Raw genomic sequence first — 27297 nt, 5'->3', positions numbered from 1 at the left:
AAACGTCACACTCTTCTTCCTCGATTTGGAGCGGGTTAGAGGTGGCTTGTGTAATCATGGGAGATAACCCTGCCTGTGTACATACGTGACACTGTAAAAGACGGCACCATGCGGGCGCAGAGACACGGTACACAACGGTGGTGGTGGTTCTCTCTTTCGCACCGTTGCACACAGCGCCTGCGCGTTACGCGCTATTCTGTGACTGGCTCCTTTCCATCTTTCCAATTACGTCACGGTGGACGCGAGCCAGTGGAGGTAAGGTGCTCGTGACGTAGGGTACAGGCAGGGTGGCTATCGTCGGCGTAAATTCGTATGTCAACAATGGTCTCGCTCGCAATAATCTACCAACTGCTTTCGGCCCAGAAGCCGGCCCGGTGAGCGAGACCTGCGGGGTCACCTTCCGAGGAACTAGGCAGTCCGTCAAAGGACGGCAGGTCGGTGTTAGAGGTGAGGTACGTGCCATACTTACCTAAATTGATAGGGGAAGGCTGCGGCCTCACTTCTTCCCACTACAAAAGTAGTGGTGTTCGCGAGCTGGTTAGTGGCTGCATTGGAGATACACCGCAGATGTTTACCCGCTTATACACCTACTCTGTGCCAGTGAACAACAGCAGCACAACAAGTATATCGGTGTTGCATCTGTCTGGTGGGGTAGGTCATGTGTTCAGGTACCGGCGTTATTCTCACGCGGGATCCGTGGGAATAAAAGCACCTGCCATTACTGCTGTGCTAAATACCACATACATACAATCAAATTATCAACCACCCACGTTGCAGCCCCTCATCTGGAATGTGCCAGATGGTCCTATTCACCCAAAGCCTATGACAACTGAAGTGTTGTTGCTCTTGTGTTAATCATCGGAGCTCATTTTAATCCAGGTTGAAGAGAAGCTGATCAGAAATTTCCGCAAGACAATCTTTAAGCACAATGACAGTACGAGGCAGGAATCACATGGATAGGTGTGAGCTGGGAGACTTAGCATTTAAAAATAAGCATTTGCAATGCAATAGGTCTCGCAGTAGGAAAGTTTGAGCTATTGGTATTGTAAATGACACATTTTTTATTTATGTGTTGGTTTTGAAAATAGCAAAATTAATAGCTTTGTCATTTACAATGCCAAGATGTTAATTTTTTGCAAATGTGACACCTATAGCATTTGTAATGGTTAGAGCGGCAGACCCTGATGCAGAGGTCTAGCCCGGGACCAGATTTCAATTCCCCGCCTCGGCAGGTCTTGGGCTCAAAATTCCACGGACCTGATAATTCTCGCCTCGGTGCCTATTCTAATCATGGAGTCCCACTCTGCAACTCTGGGCAATAGCTTGCTTAATCTCCACAACGGCCCCCACAACGCTAAGGATGCCTGGCCTTCACCCTTGGGGTGCCCAGGAGTGGACACCTCACAGAAAAAGCCAGGACGTGTTCCACAGCGGTATTAGTACAAGCGCCTTGAGACCCTTGCGGGTGAGTAGTGCGCTATACAAGTATCAATTTACAATTTTACAATGTTTTGTATTTACATGACTTAGATGTATTGATATTACAAATAACAATGGCTTGTAATTTTTTAAAATAATTAATACTTAAATAAAAGTTAATGTAATTTATAATGGCAATAGCTTAAATTCGGAAGCAAATTTGCTCTCGTAACTAAACAAGTCAAACCTTGTGCAAATGACAGGACAAAAGAGCAAACATGAGCTTTTGCAGACATCGGAATGGCTATAGCATGTTATTCTGCATTCTAAGGAATGGGGTATTAGATGAGGATCTGCTTATTAGCCCACCCCGTGCTAATGCTAATGAGTGAGTGCACAATTTACACAATCAATGTGCAGGCCTATTTCTGTAATCAAGCCTGTGACGTTCATATTGCAGAATTGATAAAGCCTTGATTCGGCCCTTAAGCTTAAGAGCACCATCAATCTGCACGCGTTGACGTAGCACTTAGAATTTTCTAGAGGCCACCATAACATTCCCATGCTGCCTAGCCACATTGCAACCACGCACACTTTCAACCGTGCAAGGTTTCTCCAGTGTTTGAAACAAAATATGATTGATTGAGCTATTCGAGAATGCAAAAGTGGCTGCAGTGCGCTATAGAAATGTTGAGTGTAAAAAAATAAAAACATAGTTAATTGGTCTGTGGTTTCCCACTGAAAGGTGTGTGTAATAGTGCAGCTTCCTTTGAACAAGCATTGTCCGTAGGCTTCGTTCTGGGGCCAGGTCAAAGAAATGTAGGTGCACATTCCAACAAATGACAATTTGCACCCTTTGTACTGTTTATCCAGCATTTTAAGAGGAAGCCTCTATATTTGGTGGGAAATATCCGTTTTTATGGTAATATGCAAAATCGCTGCTAAGCAGAAGCTTTTAGACTTATTTTGAGCGTGAGGACAATGTGCACCCAGAGCTCCGTTCAAGTACCCTTCTCAACTCACATTAATTGCACATGCAGTGGTGATGAGCGCTCAGGTAATAGAAACATGCAAGCAGAGTTATGGAAAATGTGCGCAATATTTTTAGCCGGTTGGTTCCCATGATTCCTGTGGTCACCTCCCCAGCGACCTGCCTGACGAGTCACACACAGCCGGGGCTATTGTGTGCTGCTGCCCTCCCAGGAGAACGCCTCCCCCTGGGGAGCAGTGAGCACACGGAGCCTGATTTACGTAAAGAAGTTCTTATATCGCGTGCAGTGCTTATCGATGGTTATTTAATAGAAAACATGAGCAAAGCCGTTCAGAGGTTGAAGTGCATCAAAAGTTTGGGAACTGTTATCCTCAATGGATGGGGAAGGGTCGTGTGTGTTTGGGGCAGGGACAAAGAGTGGCTAAAAAGAGCAAAGTATTAAGACATTATTGTGTGTTTGCAGCACTTTGCACCTTAATGTACATACATATAACACACCTTAAATGAACAATAAATGCAAGTTAAAGTAATATTTGGGAAATACGTTTTTTTTTTTGTTGGGGGTGGATGGGGGGGCGGGGTGGGTATATATGGCACAAACTAGACCTGAAGATGTCAGAGCGCTATACATGAGTACCAGTTACGTTACAGACGGTCACATTCATTTTCTTTTTTGTCAGGCACGGGGAGAGATTACGTGATCTACCCAGAATCGCAGGATGTTGAGAGTCCCTGCGGAGACTCGAACCCGGCTTCAATGAAGTCCACCCCAACCCTTGGGCCACATCCTCGCCCTTTCTTTTACGTTTTGAAAGGTTGTGATCACTATAAATATCTGTGCGTAACCAGTCCCAGAAATGAATCATTGGTGCACTAGTGGGGAATAGTAAGGTGTATCTATGGTGCTATGAGACCCCAGCATGTGACTTAAAGCACTATTTTTATTGAACAATCGCATGATTCTAGCGGCCCTGGTTATATTGTTGGACGTAATCGCAGAAAGCTTAGGGAATGAGAGGCATCAAAATCCAGGTCGGTGGCCACTCCGGGATGTACAGGATTTTAATTGACCCTTTTCAAACCACACCTTTAATTACAGAGGCCACGTGTCTCGGAGAAGATTCCGAGTAAACTTCTTGGGCCACTTACTTTTTGGACAAATCATTGGGCTTTCCTAAAAGGCGTGTTCACACTATGAACTCTGTCACCAGCTCAGAGTTGCGTCTTCTCGCCTGTGCATTAGATCCATCTGCGCCTCGGTGGGTGGAAGGGCCTGGCCTCGCGCTCCTTTACAGGGGTGTCCAGGGGTTACCTAAGAGCCGGGACGTCTTTATATAACCGGCCGGGCTGGGACGGGACCTGCGGGCGGAGCATGCTCCGCCCCCTCGCGGGTCTGTACTAGAGGCTGCGAGGAGGGGGAGGCGCGGCCAGACCGCAGCACCCCGCGGCCGGCGCCCGCCTGAAGTGAGGCGGCTTCACCACCTCAGACCCGGGGGTGTCGGACATCTGCCCCCGCTTTGCAGCCCGAGGGAGGCCGGAGACACACAGCGCCAGCGCGGACCGGGTAAGTGCAGGAAGCGCCCCTTGGTACATTCCGCGCGCCTGTTACTGCTCCTGTCCTCCCAGCGCCCCTGCAAGTGCAGGGACCTGCAGCCAATGGGTTCAGTGGGTGACGGTACAAGGGTTGTCCAGATAAAAGCAAACGAGTTCATAAAGTAAATAGTCAATCATGTGTTCATTATTCAGGATCGTGATAGGGTCCGTCCAGCACTCTTGTTTTTCGTTTGTTTTCTTTGTGATTTAATCTTTTTCGTTGTTGTGCACCATTACCTAGTGTTTTAGTCTAGAAACACTTCTTGAATGTATTGCGAAAAGTGAGACACTGGGAAATCCCAATGTCTAAGTGGTAACGTTCTGCACACTTTCACATGAACCGCTTGGTTCTCCTCAGGTATACGTGTAAACCAAAATAATAATGATCCATACAGTTTTCCTTATTTCAAAGATCTCTGTTTATTACTTCTTTATCATTCATCTGAATTCTTTCGTTTCCAGGACAGCTTTAATTATCATCTCCCATTTACCCAATGCATTTCGGGTCTATGGGGACCCTTCTTCGGGGGTCTTTAATACTCTAGTTGTTAAAATGCATGTTCTCTTGGCTTTTCCTAGAGATGTAGAAATTATATTCAACTTGCAGGTTTCAAGGTCATGAGTTCCACAGCTTGGCTGGAGCAATTGAGAAGGTACTTTCTCCAAGGTCGCAGTTTTTACTTTGAGAGCTACAAACAGATGATGACTCGTAAGCAATGTAGGCGAGAAACACTGTTGTTGGCTTCCTGATTAACAGGAGCCCGCAGACTGAGTCAAAAACACACTGACACCAGGCAATAAGTGGGGGTAACCATGCTTGAAGGATCCTTCCTACCTATATAAATTAAAGACATTCTCGCTAAATGCTCACACACCCGTACTCCAAATTCGACCAACAACCTCCTCATCAACTCTCCCAAATAGCTCTCCACTTAGACATTGGGATTTCCCAGTGTCTCACTTTTCGCATTATTCAGGATCACCATACATTTTTCGAGAGGTGCCAAGCGCAAGAATCCGGCCACATTACTAAAAACAAGGGCGGACGTGAGGAGTAGACATAGACAAGGGTAAAGCGACCATGAAGGGATACAAGGGAATTATGAACCAGTGAGAACCAGTGGTGCGCGCGCACCACAGAGGAGCAGGGCCGGGAATCGAAAGTAGTGGTGCGCGCGCACCACAGAGGAGTGGGGGGAGGGAGCGAAGCGAATGCGCGTTGCAGCGGGAGGCGGACGAAAGGCAGGGGGCACGAATCCTGCGCAGCCTCCGTCCTGCCCCGCCCGTGCACCGCAGCCCCCGCCTTTCCCGTAGTAGAAAGTTAGCGGGCTGGAAGTTGTTAGCCTGTCCCTGGCCGCGTCGCCCCCGCCCACCCATTAGGAGCCCAGGACCCGGCGCTCCAGATATGATGGTCAGCAGTCGGAAGCAGGTGAGAGGGAGGCCCCGCGGGGCCCGTGCAGGAGCGGACTCCCTAAACTCAGACTCCACCCTGCGTGTGTGTGTATGTGTGCCTGCATGTTTGTGTGTGCATGCGTGAGTGTGGCTGTTGCTTGTGTGTGTGTGTGCATGTGTGTATGTGTGTGCTTGTGCATTTCAGGGAATGTGAGGCAAGAGATGTGCACGGCGCCGGCCTAGACGTGCTTGTCCACAGACACCAATCGCTTAGCGTGCCCGACCCCTGTCTCATATTCCCAGGAGGAGGACGACATTAGATACTTCCCTGGACGCAATGCTTCGCATTGCTTTCTCCAGCTCGACCTAAAAAATAATGTGGCCTATCTTTTGATTAACATAGATTTTTGGGTGTGACTCAGTACAACGTTTACATGCTTTATTAGCTAAAGTAGAAATGGAGTAGTCAGTTGTTAACACTTGCAGGTGAAGATAGTTCTGAATAGTTTGAACATTTATGCTAGCTTTACCTGCTATGCTCATTATCTTTCTCCCCTGCTGTGTTTTTTCTTTCTTTCTTGTGCAGGAGTACCTCTAGGTCTTAACCTCTTCAACAGCGATCTGGTGATTTTGATTCCTTAACAATGGACTCGCAGTCCCCAGGGGCAGAGGAAGGCCCAGAGGAAGAGGAGGAAGAACTGGAGACTAGCATGGAAGACCATGAGAGTGAGATCCCCGTTAAAGTGATGCCAAGTGGGCGAGGCTGTATCCTGACTCGGCGGGGGATCACATTGCGGGTGCTGCTCAAGGATGCCTTGATTGAGCCGGGCGATGGTGTACTGTCCATCCACTATTTGGTGAGGCTGAGGGGGTGCTGGTTATGAACTGTGCGTGGACACACGCGGCGCTTCATGAAATTGTGCAACGTTTAGCAGAAGAAAACTACACTGGTGATCTCTCATCTGCTAAGCTAGGCTGTAAATTTTGTGAACCATAATGGGTCAGAAGCTTGGATAAAAATTTGAGAGCCTTTCATTCAATTAGGACAAGATATCAGTAGTTATGTAAGTTTGTAGCTTTAAAATACCTATAAAGATGGTTTAATGTAACATATTTGCCATGGATTACATATGAGGGGGGGACTGAATGACCACTTTACCAAAACAAGTATTCTGAAAGCCTATAAAGCTCGCCTTTGGGAGCTATTGAATTTTCCAATGAGTTTTAGCTATGCTGTCCAGCAGCCCAGATGCTGTACACCATAGCTAAAAAACATAGTAAGAAATGGTTCTGTGACGCAGCATTTGTGTCAATTTGTAGGCACACGCACTACTCACACATGCGCCTTCAAAATGACATGCATGTTTTTTTATTTGCCTATGTAGATCGGTAAATAAAACATTTTTAAACGGTAGTGCGAATGTGTCATTTTTGTAATTTGGAAGTGCTGCTGGGGAGCTGCAATACAGAGTGACAGATGGGAGGAAGCAACACGGAGGGTGGAGATGGGGTGTAGCAAGTTGGAGGGGAGAGGTGTAATAGAAGCAACACAGAAGATGGGGTGTGGAGGAGAAGGAACAGGTGTGATAGAAGGACGCAGGCAGGGGAAAGCAACACAGAGAGTAGAGATGAGAAGTAACTGGTGAGAGAGAAGGGCGCACAACTGAGGTGGAGCAACACAGACGATGGAGAGGAGAAGCAATGGGCAAGGGAAAAAGAGGGTGTGGGTGCAGTGAAGCAATACAGAGGATCGAGTGGGAAGAAGAAGCAACAGCATTGGAGAGCTGGTGGGGAGAAGAACACGGATGAGAAAGCAATAGCGGAAGTATACGATGGAAGTTCAATATGTTGGGGAGGGGGGGCAAGTCAAATGACACCAGTGATAAAGAGCAGCCTAAAGTGCAGTGGGAGAGAAGTACATGAGAGTGATAGCTGGAAAGCACATGCACACCTGTAGAGTTCGTAACCCAAAAGAAAATAGTTGTGCTTGAAAATAAAGCAGTAAAAGCTAGCCAATCAAACACATGGTAAACTATGTTCCATGGAAGCAACAAACACAAGATTGAAAAGCTGGGACGCAGATAAACAGGCAATTCAGAGTGACTGGAGAGCCAACTAATGGTAAGTAATGGGTGGGCTCCAATCCCCTGTATGTTCTTAGTAAGCCCATAATATGTCGCCGGCAACAGACAGTGAAAGCATTGTACAGTATGGTTGACGTGAAAAGTGACCACCCCACCCCCCAAGAGAAGCCAGTCTGCCAATACAACCTTCATGTTCGTTACCTGATACAAGCCCTGACTGTTTGGCCAACATTAGTTTCTATTTTGTCATGTAATTTTCCTTGTTCCAATTAAAGTATGTACCTTCCTTTGCTGGAATGAAGGATGGTGTTAGCTGAAATACGAGGACAAGCAGAGGGTGTCTCACATGGCAGGGGCCACTTAGCTGCTACGATTAGCATAAAGATATAGAGACTATAGTCCCTCCCATCCAAAATGGCATTTTCACGTTTGTGAGCAATTAATGGCTGAACTGAGACAGAACTCTTTTTGCTCTTGCATGGACCAAAGCTTGAACGTCCATGTAGACTTCTCCCTTCTAGTTATTAGAGGGTACTTAGGCTGTGTTGCAAACCCCCATAGCACATTTTGCTGTGATGCATGGAAACTGCGAGTATCAGACTTAGGTATTCTTTCTATTGTACAAGGCCTTCCTGTTCAGCTTTACATATATTTACCAGGTGAATAAGCTGTTGTCAGTTAACTTTGTAAATTCACATAGTTGGGTTTGCTAATGACCTACGTCTGGGCGATGTCACTATTTGCACATTTTGCAGTGCTTTCTTTATCTTAAGGCTACAGTATATACCCAGAGCCATGAAAAAAGAATCCAGTAGAAATGATAAATTGAATGGGTGGAAAAGATCCTAATGTTATGTTGGAGGGAGAGGGTTGGGCCCTTTCCTTGTGTTTGCTTTTTCCCTGGGATTACATGAGAGGTTTAATTGAACTTGTACAAGTTACTTTGTCTTATCATTTAGGTGGACAAAGGGTAGACAGGAGAAGAGTTGCTCAACGTCATGCGCTTTTATCTCGTGTGTCTTTTCTTCTCCCATCTGAACTTCTTAGGGTAAACGGTTTGTTGGCGATCTGTTGGCCGATGGCAAGATTCGGTGGCAGGAGACGGGGCAGGTCTTCAATTCTCCCAGTGCCTGGGCCACACACTGTAAAAAGTTGGTGAACCCGGCCAAGAAGTCTGGGTGTGGCTGGGCCTCCGTGAAGTACAAGGGGCAGAAACTAGACCAATACAAAACCAACTGGCTGAGAAAGCATCAAAGCAACATTCAAAACATGGATGTGGTAAGTATACACTTTGATAATCTGCTCTCTCACTTTTCTTTGTTACTCAGAGGGTGTCTAAGTATAAGGAGGCCAGGAACCTGGTATGTTTAAAATTATATCAAATCTGATTCATAGGTTTTCAGGGGCTGGCGTGAATAATGCAAAAAAATATATACTTATTTAGGTAGCAGTGTTACTGCATGAGCTGCAGTCTTTCTTTATTAAGCACATCATAAGTTTTACACATCAGGAATTTCCATACTGTAGATATGTTGCTGAGATGGAATAAGTTAATGATTCCAAGCCCCAAGATGAGATGTCTGAAACCCATGCAGACATTTAAATAATAATCCTTCATAGCGTATAGCAACGATTAGGGTCCTCGTCTTGGATGGGGGAACGTAAGGGCTGTAAGACTGGGAGCTGCAATTCTCTATTTCCACAAATGCCATCTTGTCACAGTCTTGTTCTGAGATTTTGCTATGGAGATGCTTCATTCTGAGGCCCCGGCATCTGTCAGCTTCTTGTTTTCTGTTAAGAAAATTCAACTCGTGGTTTTATTCATGTGTAGTGAGTGAGTTGGTCCAGTGTTTTGTCTTAATATAGTAGTATCTGAGGAGACCACCAGAGATTTGTTTCTAGAGAGGGTGCAGTATTTTTGTGTAGAGTTCCTACCAATGTTATGCACACTAAGGTAAGTATCGACTCAGTGCTGTGTTTTAAGAGACCATGGCACTATGCTTTCTACCAAAGGAGAATTTAAGTTAGACTATTTTTCTCTCAGATAGGCTTGATATTTTGTCGGAAGATGCCTTAACACTGTGTTTGTAGGCGGAGGAGAGCTTTGTCCTGTATTTTGTCTTTGAAGTGAGACCCGTCCTTCTTTTTTGTCTCAGAAATGTCTCAGAGTTTCAGGGTTGAGAAGACCTTGGTTGGGTTGGTGTTCACTATCTTTTAAGTGTCAGGGTTGACATCAGTTCTTTTTCCCACAGAGCCCTGTTAGCGAAGGAGAAGATGAGGAAGCTGCTGATGAAGATGACAAAGAAGCAAGAGAGGGCAAAGCGCCCACCTCGGATACTAAGAAGGCTGAAGACATGAGCAAGAAACATCTAAGCAAAATTCTCTTGGATCAGAACACTGGTAACAATAGGCAACTCATCTGCTAATGGAGAGAATAAATCTGTAGGACAGAGAGGCAACATGTATGGTGGGTGTGCATTTTTCGATGTGACAAAGTATTAAAGGAGTCTGAGGGCTTGGGCGAAGGAGAGCCAACAGCTATTGTGGAGAATGGGACATTCCAGGGAGGCAAATGGATGAGGTTTTTGGGAGAACGACCAAGGGGATTGGAGGAGGAAGCAGAGAAGCTGGAAGAAGATAATGAAAAGTGAGCAAGAAGGTACTGATGCTATTGAGGGTGGGGTAAGTTTAGATGGTATGACACTGAAGGATGTGTAGGAGAGCAGGTCACACTTTGCAAGTGTTAAAAAGGAATTGACGAGCGTTGAGACAAAACTCTTTATTCTTGTAGATAACTGCCAGAACGGGAAGCGCCTGGAAAGCAAGAGCCGCACGCCTGTGCGCTATGCCACCCTGGGAGCCAGAGATCCTTCCAGGTATCGGACAGCGCACTGTCCTCTTTCAACCTTTGCTGTCGCATTGATTCTTGTGTTTCTTTACTTGGGTATCTTTCTTGCTGAACACTAGCCACTTGCCTGTCTGCATCTTTCATTCTGGTAAAAGAGGGAGAACAGTGGCAAAGGCTTGTCGTCCGCGAGGGTAAAACCAAGTGAAGCATAGGTTCAATACTGTATTTCATGAGTACATAGTCATGCAGTGTGGCACTCTGTACCAGCCATATATTCCATCCTTAATGTAAATTCTGATGTTCGTGCCAGCCACGCGATCTGTCCCTCTCTCCTTTCCTTCTCAGGCCCATATATAGAGGTATGGAAATGCTACGTGGTCAGGGCGTGATCCACTAGGAGATTTTACATGGACGTGATCCACTAGGAAATTTTACAAGGACTACTTACAGGGAGGGGTTAAGCTGAGTGATGAAATGCCTCCGGTAGAAGATGCTCATTTCCTCTTGGATCGTGCCTTCTATCAATAATTGTTTCACTCCTTAAGAATTCATGGCACCATTTTGAGAAACACAAGAGTTAATACTGCACCCATGGGGTACAGAAGCCAGTGGTATTGATATTTATCGGGTGTAGTATATGACCTCCCCAAAAAGCACAGTCCACGGGTTGCTCATCTTTGGTCTGTGTGTACATTTTGGATGCAAAGCCTCAAACAGATTGTAATTTTCGGTCCTGCCAGGTGGTGGCACTTGGTTTGTAGCAGTTGGTAATGGAGGAAATTCTGTGGCGTACAAGTTAACTGTGGCTCAGTGACTTTGTAGTTCACATACTGTTGTTTGTGTGGCCCAGGAGCACATATTCAAAGGGTTAGATTTTTGCAATGTACAGCTTGTCCCCATACTTGTTTTAGGGGCTGCTCAGGGTGTCACGGTGGCGGCGCTATTGTAACGAATAGACTCGCACTGACTTTTACTTTACACATGCAGCCTCTTTTCGTTTTGTTAATTTAACGACTTTTCAGTGAAATATGTTGCTTCCAGTACAGTAGACAGCTGAAAGTAGCGAAATGCATCCCCATCTCTTCTGCTTGTCCGGTGTGCCCTCTACTGAGGTGAGGTGTCCCATGCTGGTACACTTCATGCAAATGGCTGCTTTGCCGCCCTGGAACAGTTGCTCCTCTTAAAGTTTATATGCAGTGCTTGTCCCTGTGGCCGCCAGTTCTAATGTCTATGGCTGGAAGTGAAGCTTTCATCGTCTTGGGAAAACTGAAGACTGTTTGCTTAAAGATGGCAGTGCTCTGGCCTCCACCACCAAACCTTGTCTTTGACATGTTTGGTATGCTCACCCTACGGTGAACAGATCCCACCCTTCTTCCTGCTGGAATTCTGTTGGGCCCATCTCCTCCCACTCCAGTGTCTCATTCTGCCATCAACATCACACAGATGATCACGTACATCCTCACCGTCTCTATTGCGCATTCATGCACAGCCCTACACCCTCACACAGCTATCTTTGCACATGCATGCACACACAGGATAGAAATCTTGCACTTTTGTAACATGCATTAACGTGGTGGTGTCTGTCATATGTGCACACTTGCACCGAGGGTAGCTAGCTCAGGTGTGTGTGAGAGACAAAGCATGCACAACTTCTGTTTCTTCTGTGAGTGAAGTTTGGACTGCTGTTAATGTTTTTCTTGTTCTCGGTGTGTGAGGTTGCGTGACTGCTGTTACTTGTGTTGTACCCATACTGTGTGTTAGGGAACCTTGCACTACTTCCAGGCACCCTTCCCGTATCTATTGTTAGAATTTTGGAAGCTCACACAGATGTCATTCAAGCATTCTTGATCCAAAATGATCTTTGAGGACCGGATAGATTCAGACCGTTGTTTGTGTGTATCGTACAGATGCGACACACAGCGTAGAGTTTCACGGCTTGTGCTTTGCCTTATAGGGATCCGCACACCCTGGTGGAGATAACTTCCTTTGCAGCAGTGAACAAGTTCCAGCCTTTCAATGTGACAATATCCAGCAATGTGCTGTTGCTGGTGGTACGTATTAATAACTGTATAGTGTCTCCTCCTCACACTGGTGTTAAAACTCACCTTTCACATCCAGACTGAATGACTGAGATGGTCTTTATCTATCTTCAGACTTTGCACTTTTTAGTTGCACTGCTTTTAGATTACAAGGCCTGAATCAGCAGAAAAACCCTGCAGTCAGCACTGGGCATTGAAGAGCTGCATTCAGATGACTGATCAGTGCATTTTACCCATTATTATGAATAAACAGTTTCCCTATCTGTATGGTAAGACCGTGTATTCTGTCTGTTGTCCACAGATTCATGGGTTGGTATTCTGACAACTTCCAAATACATGCAGCTTGTTTTCGATATTTGGTCTATATTTGAAGAACTGCTCCTCTCCCCCACCATACAGAGATGTATGCTCTGTTACCTTAATCGCATCCGGTGATTTGGGATTCATGCACTGGTGATTTTAGATTGCACTCATGCCTTGCGTTCGATCTCTTGTACCAGAGATTTATGCTTCGTTGCTTTCTGAATGCAATAATACTTGCTTCATATTCCCAAATTCCAGTTTCCTTTAAACCTTTCTTTATCTGTCTCTTCAGGACTTTCACAGCCACTTGACGAGGAGTGAGGTAGTCGGTTATCTGGGAGGCAGATGGGACACCAGTAGCCAATGTAAGTACCATTAGATCTGTCTCATTGGTGCTGTGGGATTTAGTAACTGCCGCACAAGTGTGGGACATGGGATTGCTGTGCTCTGGTTAATGATTGTAACAATGGCAGAGGGAGGTGATCAGGCGAAGAGTTTAAATATGAATAAAATACATAATATGTAAGTGGACTCAAAGCAATGTCTGCATCATGCTGTGGAAGTGGCACTGGTATCTGGGGAAAAGAGTTTCCATAGATTTTAGATTCTTATGTGAGAGGGGTTTCTTGACTCCTCATTTATCCTTTATGTGCTCTCTCCCTTCAGTGCTAACAGTGTTGCGTGCGTTTCCATGTCGCACTAGCCTCGGCGATGCAGACTCGGCTGCTGCAGTGGAGGAAGAGGTAAGCTAGTATTGCAGGAGCATCCCACCTGGCAAGTGTCTTGTGAAGCAGCTGGCATGTGGGTTGCAGGGTTTAGCAGCATCAACCATAGGTTAAAAGAAATAGTAGGAGTGACTGCTCAAACATTTCATTTGTGTGATGCAAAGCTCAAACCAATGGCAGTATGGATACAGAAGCATGTGATCTGTCCCAATATACCATCTAATTTAACAATAGTTTTAGTTCTCATGGCTCAATTTAATGTGGAGAAGCCATGTTAATAAAAGTCAAGGAGGCCACCTTCTGTTTAAGGTCTGGGACCAGGGAAAAATATTCAAAAAGAGGCGGAAGTCCCTAAGGGAGCCACCAAGGTGGTCTCAAATACTCATAGATGCCAGTTAACGACCTATTTTTTGCAATAATACCAATCTCACAGTGATAAGAACCTCCAATTTTCTAAAGAGTATCTCAAAGGCCTATTGTGGATATATAAACTGTGTAGTTGCAGCTCAAAATCTCATTTAAATCAAAGCATTTTACAAAATTCACCAAATGATTAATTACAGGCAGAGAATTTTTTTTCTTCAAAAGTTGTGGCATATACCTATTCAACAATTTTACAATGTTGTCTAAATAGCAGAGACTGAAAAAATACATACAGTCATAATACAAAATACATGTTACTTCTGAGGAAATAATAAGCCTCAGGTATTGAGAAACTGTCTTGAAGAAGGTTTTTAATTTGCATTTCAACCGAAACGCCGTGTCGACACCTGTTCCTCATGAACATTTTAACTATTGCCGTATATTGGTTTTTTATGACGAGTGGTGCAGCCTTCTGAGCACAGGAACAAGAGGACGCCTGCCTGGATTCCCGCGACTCTTATCTTGCGGCGGGAAGGCGGGGCAGCATCCCCATCCCGCCCAAAAGTGCACGGTCTTCCGGGCGGGAGTTAGGACAACCCTCTTAGGCAGCGGGGGCGTGCTCCAACCACGCCACTTTGGGCATATCGGCCGGGGACACGCCCCCCGCCTGCAAAAGTTTCCCGGGCGGTCGGGGCACCCAGCCATACGTTCGGGGTGACCGAGAGGTCTCCCCTTTCCATATGGTCCGGGATGCCCGCCACCCCTTCCACCACCAATCCCTTGTCTATAGGCCTTTTTTCCTTTCTAGAAGTGTAATGGACTGTATGCAATAAAATTGTTTCTCTGTTATAGGACCTTTTCTCCTTTGTAGCAATGTTTGTAGTATGTTGAATACTATCTTGGGACGTCCGTCAGACATGGGCGGGAGTAGCAGTGAGGGATATATCTAGCTGTAATATAAGATTAGGCATAGGTTTTTTCCCATTAGTAGGTAACTAACTGTCGTATTTATTTAGTCTTCGGTCGGCGGTAAGGTCCTGATCGGTGAGCAGTGATTTCAAGGTCCCTAGTGGGGGCGCCACCCATTATCGATGGGAGCGCCCGGGGGGAGGTGTCCATTGGCCCCTCCCACGGGGGGCGGTTCCCATTACGGATGGGATCGCCCAGGGGGAGACGGCCATAGGCCCCTCCCAGGGGGAGACGTCTATATGCCCCTCCCACGGATTTACCGGGGGCCGGATATCCGCTCCGGCGGAAGAGAGTGCGGGGGAAGGGGGTGGTTGGGGGAGTCCACGCTGTCCTTCTTACAGATACCCCGCACGGGAACTCGGACGACCTTAAGATGGCGCCGAGCGAAAGGGGGCCCCCATGACAAGGGAAGTTACAGTTGGCTATGAGGGTAAAGCCCTCTGCGCATGCACCACTCTCACGAGAGGGCGGAAATTTGGTGATAGGGATCTGACACCGGTTAAGACCTTGCCATTGGCCCCTAAGGATAGGATGTACAAAATTCGTATGCAATGCATTATGTCATCATGTTAGACTCGGTTAGGAAAATCTTTGTATTAGAGATTTGTTAAGGTTAGCCTGGATACCTGTCTTCATCAAGTGTAATGAAAGTTGAATTTTGTACATGATAAATGAAACATTTTAATTTAAAGTTTTAATTTTGTTTCATATTTTAATAACTACGGCCGGGGGAGTCGTGAGGCTTTGATTTAAATGAGATTTTGAGCTGCAACCACACAGTTTATATATCCACAATAGGCCTTTGAGATACTCTTTAGAAAATTGGAGGTTCTGATCACTGTGAGATTGGTATTATTGCAAAAAATAGGTAGTTTACGGGCATCTATGAGTATTTGAGACCACCTTGGTGGCTCCCTTAGGGACTTCCACTTCTTTGAGAAGCCATGTTAAACACTATCACATGCCTGTGGTCTTGGCTGTGAAAGCAAAAGACACACAATTGATGGACGGAACGCAGAACAAATCAAAACATTCTCCCCCAGGCAAGAGATCTGGTTTAAATCCATCATTCTTGTGTTCACCATGCCACCCCAGTTTAGATAGAGAGCGATATACCATTTTCTGAAAGCCACCCGTTTGTGATGTAGATAGAACCATGGGTATCGTTAAATTGGATGCATCTGACAAGGCCCAGTTTCGAAAAAGATCACTTGATCTCTCGAGAACAGAAAGTGTCATAATTGATGATTTTTTTTCATGAAGTAGTTGGGTGCAATTTTCTCAGTGTGTGGAGGATCCTCTTTTTCTTTTTTTAGTGTAGAGAGAACAATACAACATTATCTCTGTTTACAAACCATGCAGTACAGCATTCCTTAGTACTGTTATCGCCTCTCTTTCAAGATGTGATTCAGAACTTGTGAACACATTTTGAAAACTACTGTTTGCTTTACTGACATGGAATCTTACAGCATATGACTGAGAAATGAGCCGATTGATGGAGGATGACTGGCTGCCTAAAAATTCTTAGGACAGATGAGAGTGATTGTAGAGGTAAAAGATAATTGGACGCTGTGTTACGTACAATTGAGACCTTGTTAATTCAAATGTAAATCGAAGCATTGACAAAGATAGTCCAAAAGTTTACACAATTGTCATATTCCCACAGAACTAGTAGTCCCAGGTCACCGCTGTAGCTTTGCGGGAATACTCAGATCTTCTTGCTCTGAAGTTACATGGCAGGATTTATAAATAGTATATTTCTGTACACAGTGGAGTTACAAGACTTTCTAGTGGCTTCAATTGGTTTTGTATTTCCTGTAGCCATCATTTTTATACCATCGATCAATAGCATGCATTCGGGTAGGCTGGGTGTATTGCACTCCTGGAGTTCGGGTATATGGTGGGCCCAGACGGTATCTTGTGAGCAGTTCCATAATAAACTCTGTTAGACCTGTCTGGCTTTTTGGCGAAGTCCCTCCTAATTTTTATTTATTTTGTCCACTTTTTGCCCCTCATACCCTTATTAATTTTTGTGTCTACTGACTTTTTGTAGGTGTTGGCCAGGGGGATAGGTGTTCTCTCTCCCCCTCATAATCTTTTACCTCAGGCCCAGAGGCCTGTTCTGACAGGAAAGTTGGCACCACCTAAAATGGTGGCCACCAACTGCCCCAACTGTCACCAACAGAACTTGGCCATAGCCTAACATAGGGCATTCCAGAACCTTCTGGTCCATTCTGGACCACTGAAGGGCAGCCTATATAAGGCGGAATGCGGGGCAGCCATTTTGTCTACCTGTGGAAGTCAGCTGGAGGACAGGCTGTAGCTGAGGGTGGGAAGAGGTTGGATTTAGGATTGACCTCCTGGACTGGGAAGCTACCTTATTGGTCCAACCCACTAATCCCCTGTTGGTTACTTGTCTTGGCCCCGCTGTGGTAAGTTACTGGAGACCCTGGGCGCCTAGCTTGCCCCTTGTCTGAATTATACAGGGGAAGCCTTCAGGAGAAGGAGACTGTAGTGCTGCGGTGCGCAGTCCTCTGCCCAGCAGAGAGAGAGGCTCTTCTTGAGCAGTGTCCAGTAGAAGTAGGGGTGAATCCTTGTGGTCCCTGGTCCCCCCCCCCCTCGTGCAGTGGACATCTGTATTCTGCCACTGGCTGCCGTGACTTTCTTTAGTGGCAGACCCTTTCCCCCCCCCCAGAGCTCATCACTTACTGGCTGGGCGGAATCGAGTGGTGGAGAAGAGCCATCCTTGAAAGAGGCAGAAGCCGGGCAAGGCTGAGTAAAGTGACCCCCAAGCCTGCTCTGAAAGAATAGCGCTGGAATAGCGCTGAGGTCGCTGGAACTGTGAGGAGAGGTAGCGAGGCCGTCGCTGGACGCAGGCGCCGTCCTGTGAGAAATTCCCTGGTCCCCGTGGGTGAGAAGAGTGAGGGCGTAGTGTTCTTGCTAGGCGCCAGCGCGCACATCTCCCCCTGAACCAGGGACAGCCTTGTAGGAGGGACCGAGGACTGAGCCGGTCCTTTGTGGAGTCGCTTTTCCCTCGCGCATGCGCGGAAGAGGCCGTGTGTGAAGAAGTCGACGATGTCCGTGTCTGAGGAGAGCCGAGAGAAGGAGGCGGCTTGGGCGAGCGCCGAGGGACAGATCCTAACGGTGAGGAGCAGCCCTGTTGCGAGGCTGCCTCCCCGTGTCAGCGCTTCGGTCCTGCTTGGGAAGGTCTCCGCTCCTCTGAGAGGGAGCGAGGAGGCCGAGTAGGAGAGGAGAAGCGCCTTCGAGTCCAGAGGGTGAGCGGAGGACCCGCCTGCTGCCTGCTCACACAAGTAAGCCGGGAAGAGTGAGGGGTGGCGAGGGAGAACTGGTTAGGCCTCCCGCTCGTCTGTCTTCTTCCCCTAAGGCCTGAGAGAAACAAGACTAATTGATCCCAGAAGCCTGACTTGTTCAAAGGGGCAAAAGAAAGTACAAGGCCTCATAGAACTCCAGGCCCTTGTCAGTGCCTAACAGTTTGCCCCCCCAGGGTGGAAAAGAGGCTCTAAAGAGCAAAAGCCAAGTACAAGTCATCTTTAATTGGTCTAAGAAAGCATAAAGGTTACCTGCCAGTCAGTGTGATAATACTTGTTTATATGCAATGAACTAGTAGAATTAACTGGAAACTTACATAGCAGATTAAAAGTGTTATTGCTAATGCTGGGACCAGTTGTAGAGTACAGGTCAAATGTAGGAACTATGCCTAATTAAATGCTAGAAACGCTAGTAATGCAAAGTTGTTGATTAAGGCGAGCACCTTGGCAGAGACTGAATTAACTTCCTGATTGATAAGAATTGTGCTTTCATCTCCAAGAGTAAAACTGCATAAGATGTCAATTTAGTAAATGTGAAAGTCTAAGGGGATTTACAAATTGAATGTATTGCGTTGAAATTCTCTTTCCACAGACAAACAGGTGTTATAAGTTCTTTTGAAATAAGTGTAAATTTTCTTGTGTGAATACTGAGAGCTAAAGCCAGAGAGAATCTTATTTTTATATAAAGCAGTACGTATTTTCCCATATTTTTGGTGTAGTGTTTTCTTTTTGAGTGCTATTGCGTGGAATTACTTTTGGGTGGTCTGCAACCTTTACACTATGCCTCTGTTATGCTAGTCTTGCCCTAGGCCAGGCTACCTAATTCCAACAAACTCTAACCGTGATGTTCTTTCACCCACCTTGCCGCACTTCTTGTAATCATTTTTCCTATGATTGCCCCTAGATCTGCCAGAATCTCTTCTTGCGTGGCCTCTCTTTGGTTGGCTGGTACCACAGTCACCCCTTCAGCCCTGCAGCACCCTCTCTTCAGGATATTGATGCTCAAATGGAGTACCAGCTCAAGCTTCAGGGCAGTGACAACTGCTTCCAGCCCTGCCTTGCCCTCATTTGTGGTGAGAGGGACATGTGATGGGTGGAACCAAGGGGTGAAATATATTGACGCCATAATGCATTAGTTAAAAAAAAAGATATAACATTTTCAGACCTTTCTCATTGCTTTTGACCGCTGATACATTCACCACATTGTTTGATCACATGAAGGTATATGCATTCTGCTACCCAGGCAGGCATGGATAAGAAAGCCTTAATGCCACTTGTATTTGTTGCACGTCCTTGCTGGAAATGGGAAGGCAGACTGTATTTTGGTTGAGTGCATGGAGTCTCTGCTGAGACTCCAACGGGAATACTGGTTGCATGGGTGTATGCTAGATCTATGGACACCTGACCTTACTGACACACTTAAGACACATTGTTTCATTCTGGTTTCCTACCTACTTACAGAAACCACTTTAAATCATTGTTGACCTGGGTTGGATAAGAAACTGCTTTCTAGAGGTGTTGCTAATCATATACTAGTCTAATTGTACCCCCCACTACTCTGAGACTGCTACAAACTGGAGAGCTATTCTGAACTAGAGATGTTTGCCCTTTTCAGAACCACACAGGTAAAAGTTGTATTCGATAAGGAGCAATGCTGCTCACTACCTATAAATCAGTTTTCCTCTAAATGTCTTGGTATTTCAGTTCAAATAATGTTTACAGCTTTGTTGTTCTGTACTGAAACAATGTTCCCTCTTCTAATAGGTCCTTATCACCATGGCAACCAAGGCATGGAGTCCAAGATGGCCCCATTTTGGGTCATGCCACCTGCAGAGGTAGGTTCTGTATAATACATGTGCCTGCCCTGACCTGTAGAGTACTCTCCATCAATGGTCTAGATATTCAGATGTGCACGTATTAAATGTATGGTGGGAGCCCTGAGGTGACAGCCCCCAGCTGGGATAAGGTTTTTGCAATGCCCCTGTGACAGGATTACACCTCACTCTGGAGCCTGGTATAGGAGTAGGGAGTCTGCCACCCAGTGCAGTGGTGGTCACAGGCTTGTCTTATTCCAGGATTTTAAATGTATATTGGATCTGTTCTGGTAAGGCGTGAGAAGACACATGGAACCAGAATACTAGCTGTTGATTTTGAGTTGCACTCTGAAAAAGTTAGTATGACCTTGAGACGGTGACTGTAAGCTAAGCTTTAACTCAGCTAGCATAAACAAATATTGTCGAATTATTTAGCAGGATCCTGTGGCAATGATATTCCATGATCTAGCTGTGGGAGGGACCCGTCTGTGCAATATGTCTTTTGTCTGTGTAAAAGGAATGGGGGAAGCCAGTGCTTAGACCATGTGTTGGGTTGGTGCTTCTTTACATCGCTAGGTTGACTCGAGCTTAGACTCCACGCACTAACTGTGTGTAGAAATCTTGACTTGATTGTTCTCTCACTCATTCAGCAACGGCCCAATGACTATGGAATCCCCATGGAGGTGGAAGCCACCTATGTGCAAGACACTTTCTTGACCAATGATGTCCTTCATGAGATGGTGAGGCAAGACTTATGCTAATATCACATCAAATAGTACATACCTCACTTCGAAGTGTCATGTATCTGCCTGCAACTTGTGTAAATGTTTTATGATCAGCATTTGGATAGCACATTTCTTTCCCTTGGTATGGCCATGTAGTGCTTTCAGCGCAGAGGGCGACTTCTCCACAGTTCTAGGGTGTGCTCTGAAGTATTCACGAGGCAACATCTTTGGCACTACAGCAGTCATAAATACATTAATGGAAGGTTGTAGTTTGTGTTTTCTGCTGGTTGAAAGTGTGCATCCTTCGGTCAAATTGCTTGCGTTTTTGGGATTAAAACAGTTAGCTGCTCTACCTTTTTGATACTCAATGTTTTGGGATTATTTGGGTCTAGCAATGTGGGGAAGGCTTGCAAGGTGTGCTGGTGTTTATGACCTAGTACCTCGTCACCTCTCCGATGGATCATTCATTGGAAGCGCCTCATGGTCGAATAAACTGGACATGTCTTTTTGTTGCTGCAGATGCTCTTGGTTGATTTTTACAAAGGAGCCACCGACATGGTGAAGTTTCAAGAACTTTGGAACGAAGACCAGACCTACTTGGATAAATTAAAGGTAAACCCCGGCCTCTCCTATTTAGCATATATCAACTTTCTGCTAACACCCATGGCTTACCTTGTGTTCACAAATCCAGTGTACCTACTTGCCTCCACTGTATATCTTCCCGTGTTATTATTTTTTTTTTTTTTTTTTTTTAACATTGAAGATTTATTTTAATTTTTTTCATGAGCAAGGTGTTTCAAGATAATAAGACAATTTATATGGCTTCAGACAGCAGGTTTTTTTTTTTGGTTTTTTTTAAAATATTTTTATTTTTCATTTTTTCTTATTAACTTGCACATTGAATTACACGTCATACTTTTGTACATTTTACAAATTACATCCATTATGTATCTCTGGTTTGAAGTTTTCGAAACAATATAAACAGTATAATTATATAACAATATCATAAATCATAATTCTAACGTTCACTGTTCTTTTACATTATCTTACAATGCCATCCTTTCTTTCCATTTGGTTATTGGTTCCCAAATTTTCAACCCGAGTCTCCTTCCCTTTTTCCCCTTCCGTGCATATATGGCTTTCTCGAGGTTATAGCTAGCTAGTAGGTTTGCCAGCCAAACTTGCATATCCGGGGGTACCTTGTCTAACCATACTCTTGCTATTGACAGTCTCAATACTGCAGTGGCTATAAACATAAATTCTTTCTGGTCCATTCCATCTTGATTGTCTATTCCAAACAATAACATCCTAGGTGTTAGTTTAATTCTTATATCAAGAGTATTACTAATAAAATCTTCTATGCTTCTGATCAAGGTATGCAGCTGAGGGCAGGTAGCTAACATATGAATGATGTCTGCATCTCCTGCATTACAGCGTGGACAGGTAATACCAGTGGTGCCTCCCCACTTGGCTATTCTAGCGGGGGTATAGTACAGCGAGAATAACGTCTTGTAATGCTGTGATTGCAGGGGACCCGAGCACAAGATATTACATCCCAAATTCAAGGATTCTTCAAGACTTCCAGGATCCACTCCCAATTTTCCAACCCATTTGTTGCTAACTTTCTCCAAGTCGTCCACCTTCCCTTTTGTTAAAATTGCATAAAAAGATCTAATTGTGCAGTCTCCTACTTTTATCTTTTCCAATACTTCATTACTGTTAAACCCCACCCTACCACCTTGCTTATGAGAGAGGAAGCTCCTTACCTGTAGGTATTTAAAGAAGTCCTTCCTCTCAATTCCATACTTAGCAATAAGGTCTGAAAACTGGATTATCCCGTCCTCATCCATTACATCCCCAATCTGTTCTATCCCTTTCTGTGTCCAACCCAGCATTGTTGAATCTGCAAATATTTCTGCCGGGAAAGATTTGTTTTTGTAGAGCTTAACATACCTATTATATCTCCCCATTCCCATTTTTTTAAGGAATGCATTTCATATCCTGTATGCTGCCATCAAGGTCTTAAACCTAGTTCTTTTATAATATCCAAACTCAACTCCATTTAAAAGATTATTTTCCGCCTCTACCCCCAGTATAATAGCATAAACTTCTGTAGACATAGTCGTAACCCCAATATCGCTTCCTCCACCCCCGATTAGGCCCTGCATAAACTGCAGTGCTGTAGCCATCTGATACAGCCTAAAGTCGGGGGCCCCCCAGCCCCCTCTCTCTCTTGGTAGGGTCATGTATCTGTAAGCTCTTCGGGTTTTTCCATGTGCCCAAATGAATCTATTGAGCACCCTTTCTAACAAATTAAACCATCTAGCCTCAAAAACTAACGGGATAGTACGAAAAAAATATAGAAATTTAGGTAGGATTAGCATTTTAACAACATTCGTACATCCCATGAGGGAGAGGTGCAAGTTGTTCATCCTTTCTAGGTCTTTTTTGACTTTATCTATTAGAGGGGCCAGATTCATCTCTACTATCCTCTCCAGACTTGCCGTTAATACCACTCCTAAATATACTGCTGAGTTAACCACCCTATCATCAGCACAAGGAGTATATCTATTCTTAATAATCTGAGTCTTTGTTCTATTTAAACTATACCCTGATATTTTTCCAAATCTCTGAGCCTCTATCTCCACCTCCTTTATAGCTGAAATAGGGTTAGGAGTTAAGATTGCTACATCATCTGCGTAGGCTAAGGACTTCACCGTACATTCATTTATCCTCATTGGTGGTATCTTTTCATTATCTTCCAGCCTGCGCAGTAATGGTTCCAAGTATAGCGCAAACAGCAGGGGAGAGGAGGGACATCCCTGTCTAGTCCCCCTGGCAATTTTTACTTTATCTGAAAGCCCCCCATTCACTCTTATTCTTGCTGTTGGATTCCTGTACAGTACATGTATAGCTTTTATGAAGGGTTCACCCAGCCCACACCACCTCATTACATACCAAAGATATTCCCAGGCGACCCTATCAAATGCCTTCTCGGCATCAAGGAAGAGTGCTGCGACAGGGTCCCCTAGGATATCTGCAGAGTCAAACATCGTAATCACAGTCCTTACATGTTGCGTAGTCCCTTTCCCAGGAATGAAACCATGCTGGATAGGGGTTACTAACTGCTCTATACGACCCTGGCATTTCTGGTGGCTTTCCTTATTTTAGAATAACTATTATATCAGCCCCCCCCCCACCCAAATGACTCCGGGCTGGGTTCCCCTACTTGTACTTGTTGCATAGTTATAAACATATCTGCCAGGAGTACATTTTTAAATGTTTGATAAAATTCGAGCGGGATTTGGTCTGGCCCCTTCCCGTGTTATTGTTGATGGGTTTTGATCTTAGTAAACTGCCTCCACCTCCTCCTTGTCACAATTAATAATATACATCTGGCAAATGGAATAAAAGTGATTGTCTACTATATTACTGCTTCCCCTCCGAGCAGTCAGCTTTATAATGTGGAAGTTTGGACAGGGGCAACATGACCATCTAATTGTTAGCCTCTTTCGGGCAGAACTGTGATATGCCCCAGATGCAGATTAACGTCATAGGTGTGCTGACACGCATACTTTGGGCACATACTTCTTTAATGCATCAACTGTTTATTAGTGACTGCGGCTTAATGTTGAGGGCACTGCAGCCGCGCTGGTGCCCCATATGTTCAACCCGCCTTACCATTACTTGTACACTACCATCCCTTGCTATTATGGTAGTTCCATGCCCCGCCTCAGAGTCCTGGTATTGGGACATTTGTATGTTTCTCGATTGTCGCTTGGGCAGTCTCTCTATGTGCAGATTACGTCCTGCAACAATGATGTTCGGTCTTGAAGTCTGTTCCTTCCATGGCCTTGTTCAGTTAAGATTCACATTACAATTAAACCAAGACTTTTTACACTAGCTTCGGACCCCTTTAGTACAGGCTTTTCCGAGGCACTAAGGTGTCACTGGCCTTGTTTTGTAGGCGGTTCCTTCTAAGAGTGAGCCGGCGTTGGGTAAAGATCTGCTGTAATAGTGAAATGCAATATTTATGCGGTCTTTGTATTTCCATAGCTTGCTCTTTGGAGATCCCATGTGATGGTGAGCAGAGACTGGTCTGTGTTTCTCGTATCTTTGTATCTGCTGTCTAGTTGTCACTTGTTCTATTCAACAGTGATGTCTCACTGTTCTTTGGACGTTTGGAGCAAAGCTCTCCTGAGTATCTGCAAAGGGATTTATCTTGAACTTGTTATTTAGCCACCCCCTGTAATGGGCAACAGTGACATCTCAGAGGTAATTTTAGCTTTCTACTTTTCGATTAGAGATGCCCTTCAAAAGTCAGCAGTGAGTTCTCAATGTTGATTAGGTCTCAGAATTTGTGGATAGAGATTCTCCCATAATAGTGGACGGGAATATATGAATGTTAATTCTATCTAGGAAGTTTTCAGTATAAATTCCCTCTAGCAATAAATTGAGAGTTCGACATTTTGTATTATATTTAATGCATTACACAGCAGATAGCCCTCCTGTGCTGTTGGTCTCTCTGCCGCTTGCATCACGGCTTTGCCTAGTACATTTGAGCTTGTGTACTGATTGGGATACAGGGGAGCAATCTCTCTACTAAAGGGTTTTCTTGGCCTTGTTCGACAGATTCCACCGCGGATGTAGAGTTTAATTTCTGTCATGGTATCACTGACCAAGATACAGAGAGTTTATCTCCAAGACTAGGAGGAGAGCAGCTATTGACCCATGTATTGTATTAATTACACATGGATAATTTATATCCAAGACCGAGACGAGAGCAGGCACTGACCCTTGTATTGTTGTCAGTGTTCGTCTAAGTGGGAGATACACAGATTCAGTGAAGAGTAGGTTCAGTCTGTCCCTGGGGGCTCGATCCATGTTCAGCCTCTTAGATGGCACTCCTGCTCAAGATGTCAGTCTCTTTGCACTGGTTGCACACGCCGCTACAAAACCAATTTGTGCTCTTATGCTGCTTGCGTAATATGGAGTGAAGAAAAACAGCATAAGAATATTGATAGCTTTAAACTGTGTTCCGCAACATTACAAAATCACTGCATAATAGCTGGTCTGCTGAATCAAATACAGGAATCATCCAACATGGGTCTAACCTCCATTTTACTTGAAATAATTATAGAATATATTCTGTGTGTAATTTATAATGCAAATTAAGTTCTTTACACTTTGTATCTCAACCAGATTTTGTAATTCCTGTTCCTCTATCCGTTTCAGACACCTGTCCCTTTATCATAAGGAAATGTAAACTGCAAATCTCTGTAAATTAAAAAAACAAACCAATTTCGTATTCAAAAAAGCGCTGTAGATCTTTAAATAAACTGCATATATTGGAGCACATTACGAAATATTATAAAAGGCAGTGTTTGGATACATGTACATTGCAAGCTTCCATCTCCTCTCAGCAGTTCAAATGATTACCATTATTCGAACCATGTAAAAATTGGAAAATAGATTGCGCTACTCTTACATAGCACACTTTTTGTGCTTAAAGATCCTTTTCACAAGTATTGTACATGTTTCAGTGATAAAAACCCTCATTCTCAAACAACTCCTAAAAAAATACTGGCCTGGCACTTTTGCTACTTATTTTAATAATGATATCACAGTGAATGTACCTCACAGCTAGACCCATCCTCCAACTTGAAAAGGAGAATACATACTCACTCATTACAGAAACACAAAATAATGAGCAAAAATAACAGGAAATCTACTTGTGCCACGTTTGCCCTGGTGCAAATAGTTTTCTCCTTTTACGCAAGCAGCAAAAATAGCACAAGTGGTGTGCCCTGCTCTTTATGCACCAGCGTAAACTTTCTTAAGTATGGCCCCTTATGTTCAGACATCAACACTCTTGCTCCAGCCATGCATCAGATCTTCTTGTAATGAGCCTGAACGAGGGCATTTTATGTTCTTTCTCCTTCTATTGTAGGTATCTTTGGCCAGCAGAACTCCCAAAGACCAAGGCTTCAGTGTGGTCCTGGAGCAGGTCTACAGCCTCCTCAACCATCTCAACTGAGCCAGAGCCGAAAAAAGCACCACATCAAAAAACCTCCACCCGGCCTACCAACGTCACACCCAGACTGCACTGTAATAATAGCTGGGGCATTTGCTTGGGCACAACCAAATAACAAGCGATGCAGAACAATTTAAAGGCAGAAGAACCAATTCCATGATAACTCTCGCTGCACATCGGGATGCGCGTCACCATTCCAAAGTTGTAAAACCACTATCATTTCTAATGATTGTATCTGACCTCAAAGACTTAAGGATTAAAAAAGAAAACAATCCAAGCAGTTCTTAGGCACGCTTATCATTCGAAGCAATGGAAGGGCGATTTATTTAGGAAAATAAACAGAGAACGGGATTTTATATTCCACTTAGTAAATGGTCAAGGGAGGTCCCTCCGTATCCCTGCCTCTGCCATTCCATTTCTCCAACAGAGAAGAAAGTTGTACATAGTTCGTAGAGGAGTTTCCACATGAAAAGCAGGAAGCCAAGAAAAATAAGAACAAAACAAACTGCTTGCAACTACAGATGAAATGTGTCTCGTGCTCATCATGAACATTAGAAATCTCTATTGAGGTGGATTTCACTTTGCATTCAGGGCTCCAATACATTTTCCCTTCGTATAATGTGTAGGTATTCTAAGTTTTGATAATAAAATAATTTAACTTTGTGGGAA

The 27297-nt window shown here is 44.7% G+C and overlaps 1 protein-coding gene across 3 annotated transcripts; it reads left to right on the top strand.

Annotated features, from left to right (window-relative positions):
• Positions 1 to 266: 266 nt before the first annotated feature.
• Positions 267 to 27297, top strand: MPND (MPN domain containing). Of its 3 annotated transcripts, none has more exons than XM_086947071.1 (13): positions 267 to 447; positions 5982 to 6252; positions 8527 to 8757; positions 9732 to 9879; positions 10271 to 10355; positions 12282 to 12378; positions 12962 to 13034; positions 13336 to 13412; positions 18960 to 19128; positions 19820 to 19890; positions 20520 to 20609; positions 21114 to 21206; positions 26545 to 27297. In XM_086947071.1, the coding sequence occupies exons 2-13, from the start codon at positions 6040 to 6042 to the stop codon at positions 26629 to 26631; spliced, it is 1434 nt and encodes a 477-aa protein (XP_086803197.1). In that variant the 5' UTR covers positions 267 to 447; positions 5982 to 6039; the 3' UTR covers positions 26632 to 27297. The 3 variants fall into 3 exon arrangements, with proteins under 3 accessions (XP_086803197.1, XP_086803198.1, XP_086803200.1); XM_086947072.1 differs by having other exon boundaries at positions 275 to 452; XM_086947074.1 differs by lacking the exon at positions 267 to 447 and adding an exon at positions 3104 to 3225.

This window comes from Lissotriton vulgaris, chromosome 12, assembly GCF_964263255.1.
Source record: "Lissotriton vulgaris chromosome 12, aLisVul1.2, whole genome shotgun sequence".
Taxonomy (NCBI): domain Eukaryota; kingdom Metazoa; phylum Chordata; class Amphibia; order Caudata; family Salamandridae; genus Lissotriton; species Lissotriton vulgaris.
This window is presented reverse-complemented; position numbering and strand designations above follow the sequence as displayed.

Bases quoted from the DNA above. Each gene is read 5' to 3' on its own strand.
- MPND (XM_086947071.1), top strand. From the start codon at position 6,040: ATGGACTCGCAGTCCCCAGGGGCAGAGGAAGGCCCAGAGGAAGAGGAG. The intron at 8,758-9,731 runs GTAAGTATACAC...TTTTTCCCACAG, and splicing joins ACATTCAAAACATGGATGTG to AGCCCTGTTAGCGAAGGAGA. The intron at 20,610-21,113 runs GTGAGGCAAGAC...TTGTTGCTGCAG, and splicing joins ATGATGTCCTTCATGAGATG to ATGCTCTTGGTTGATTTTTA.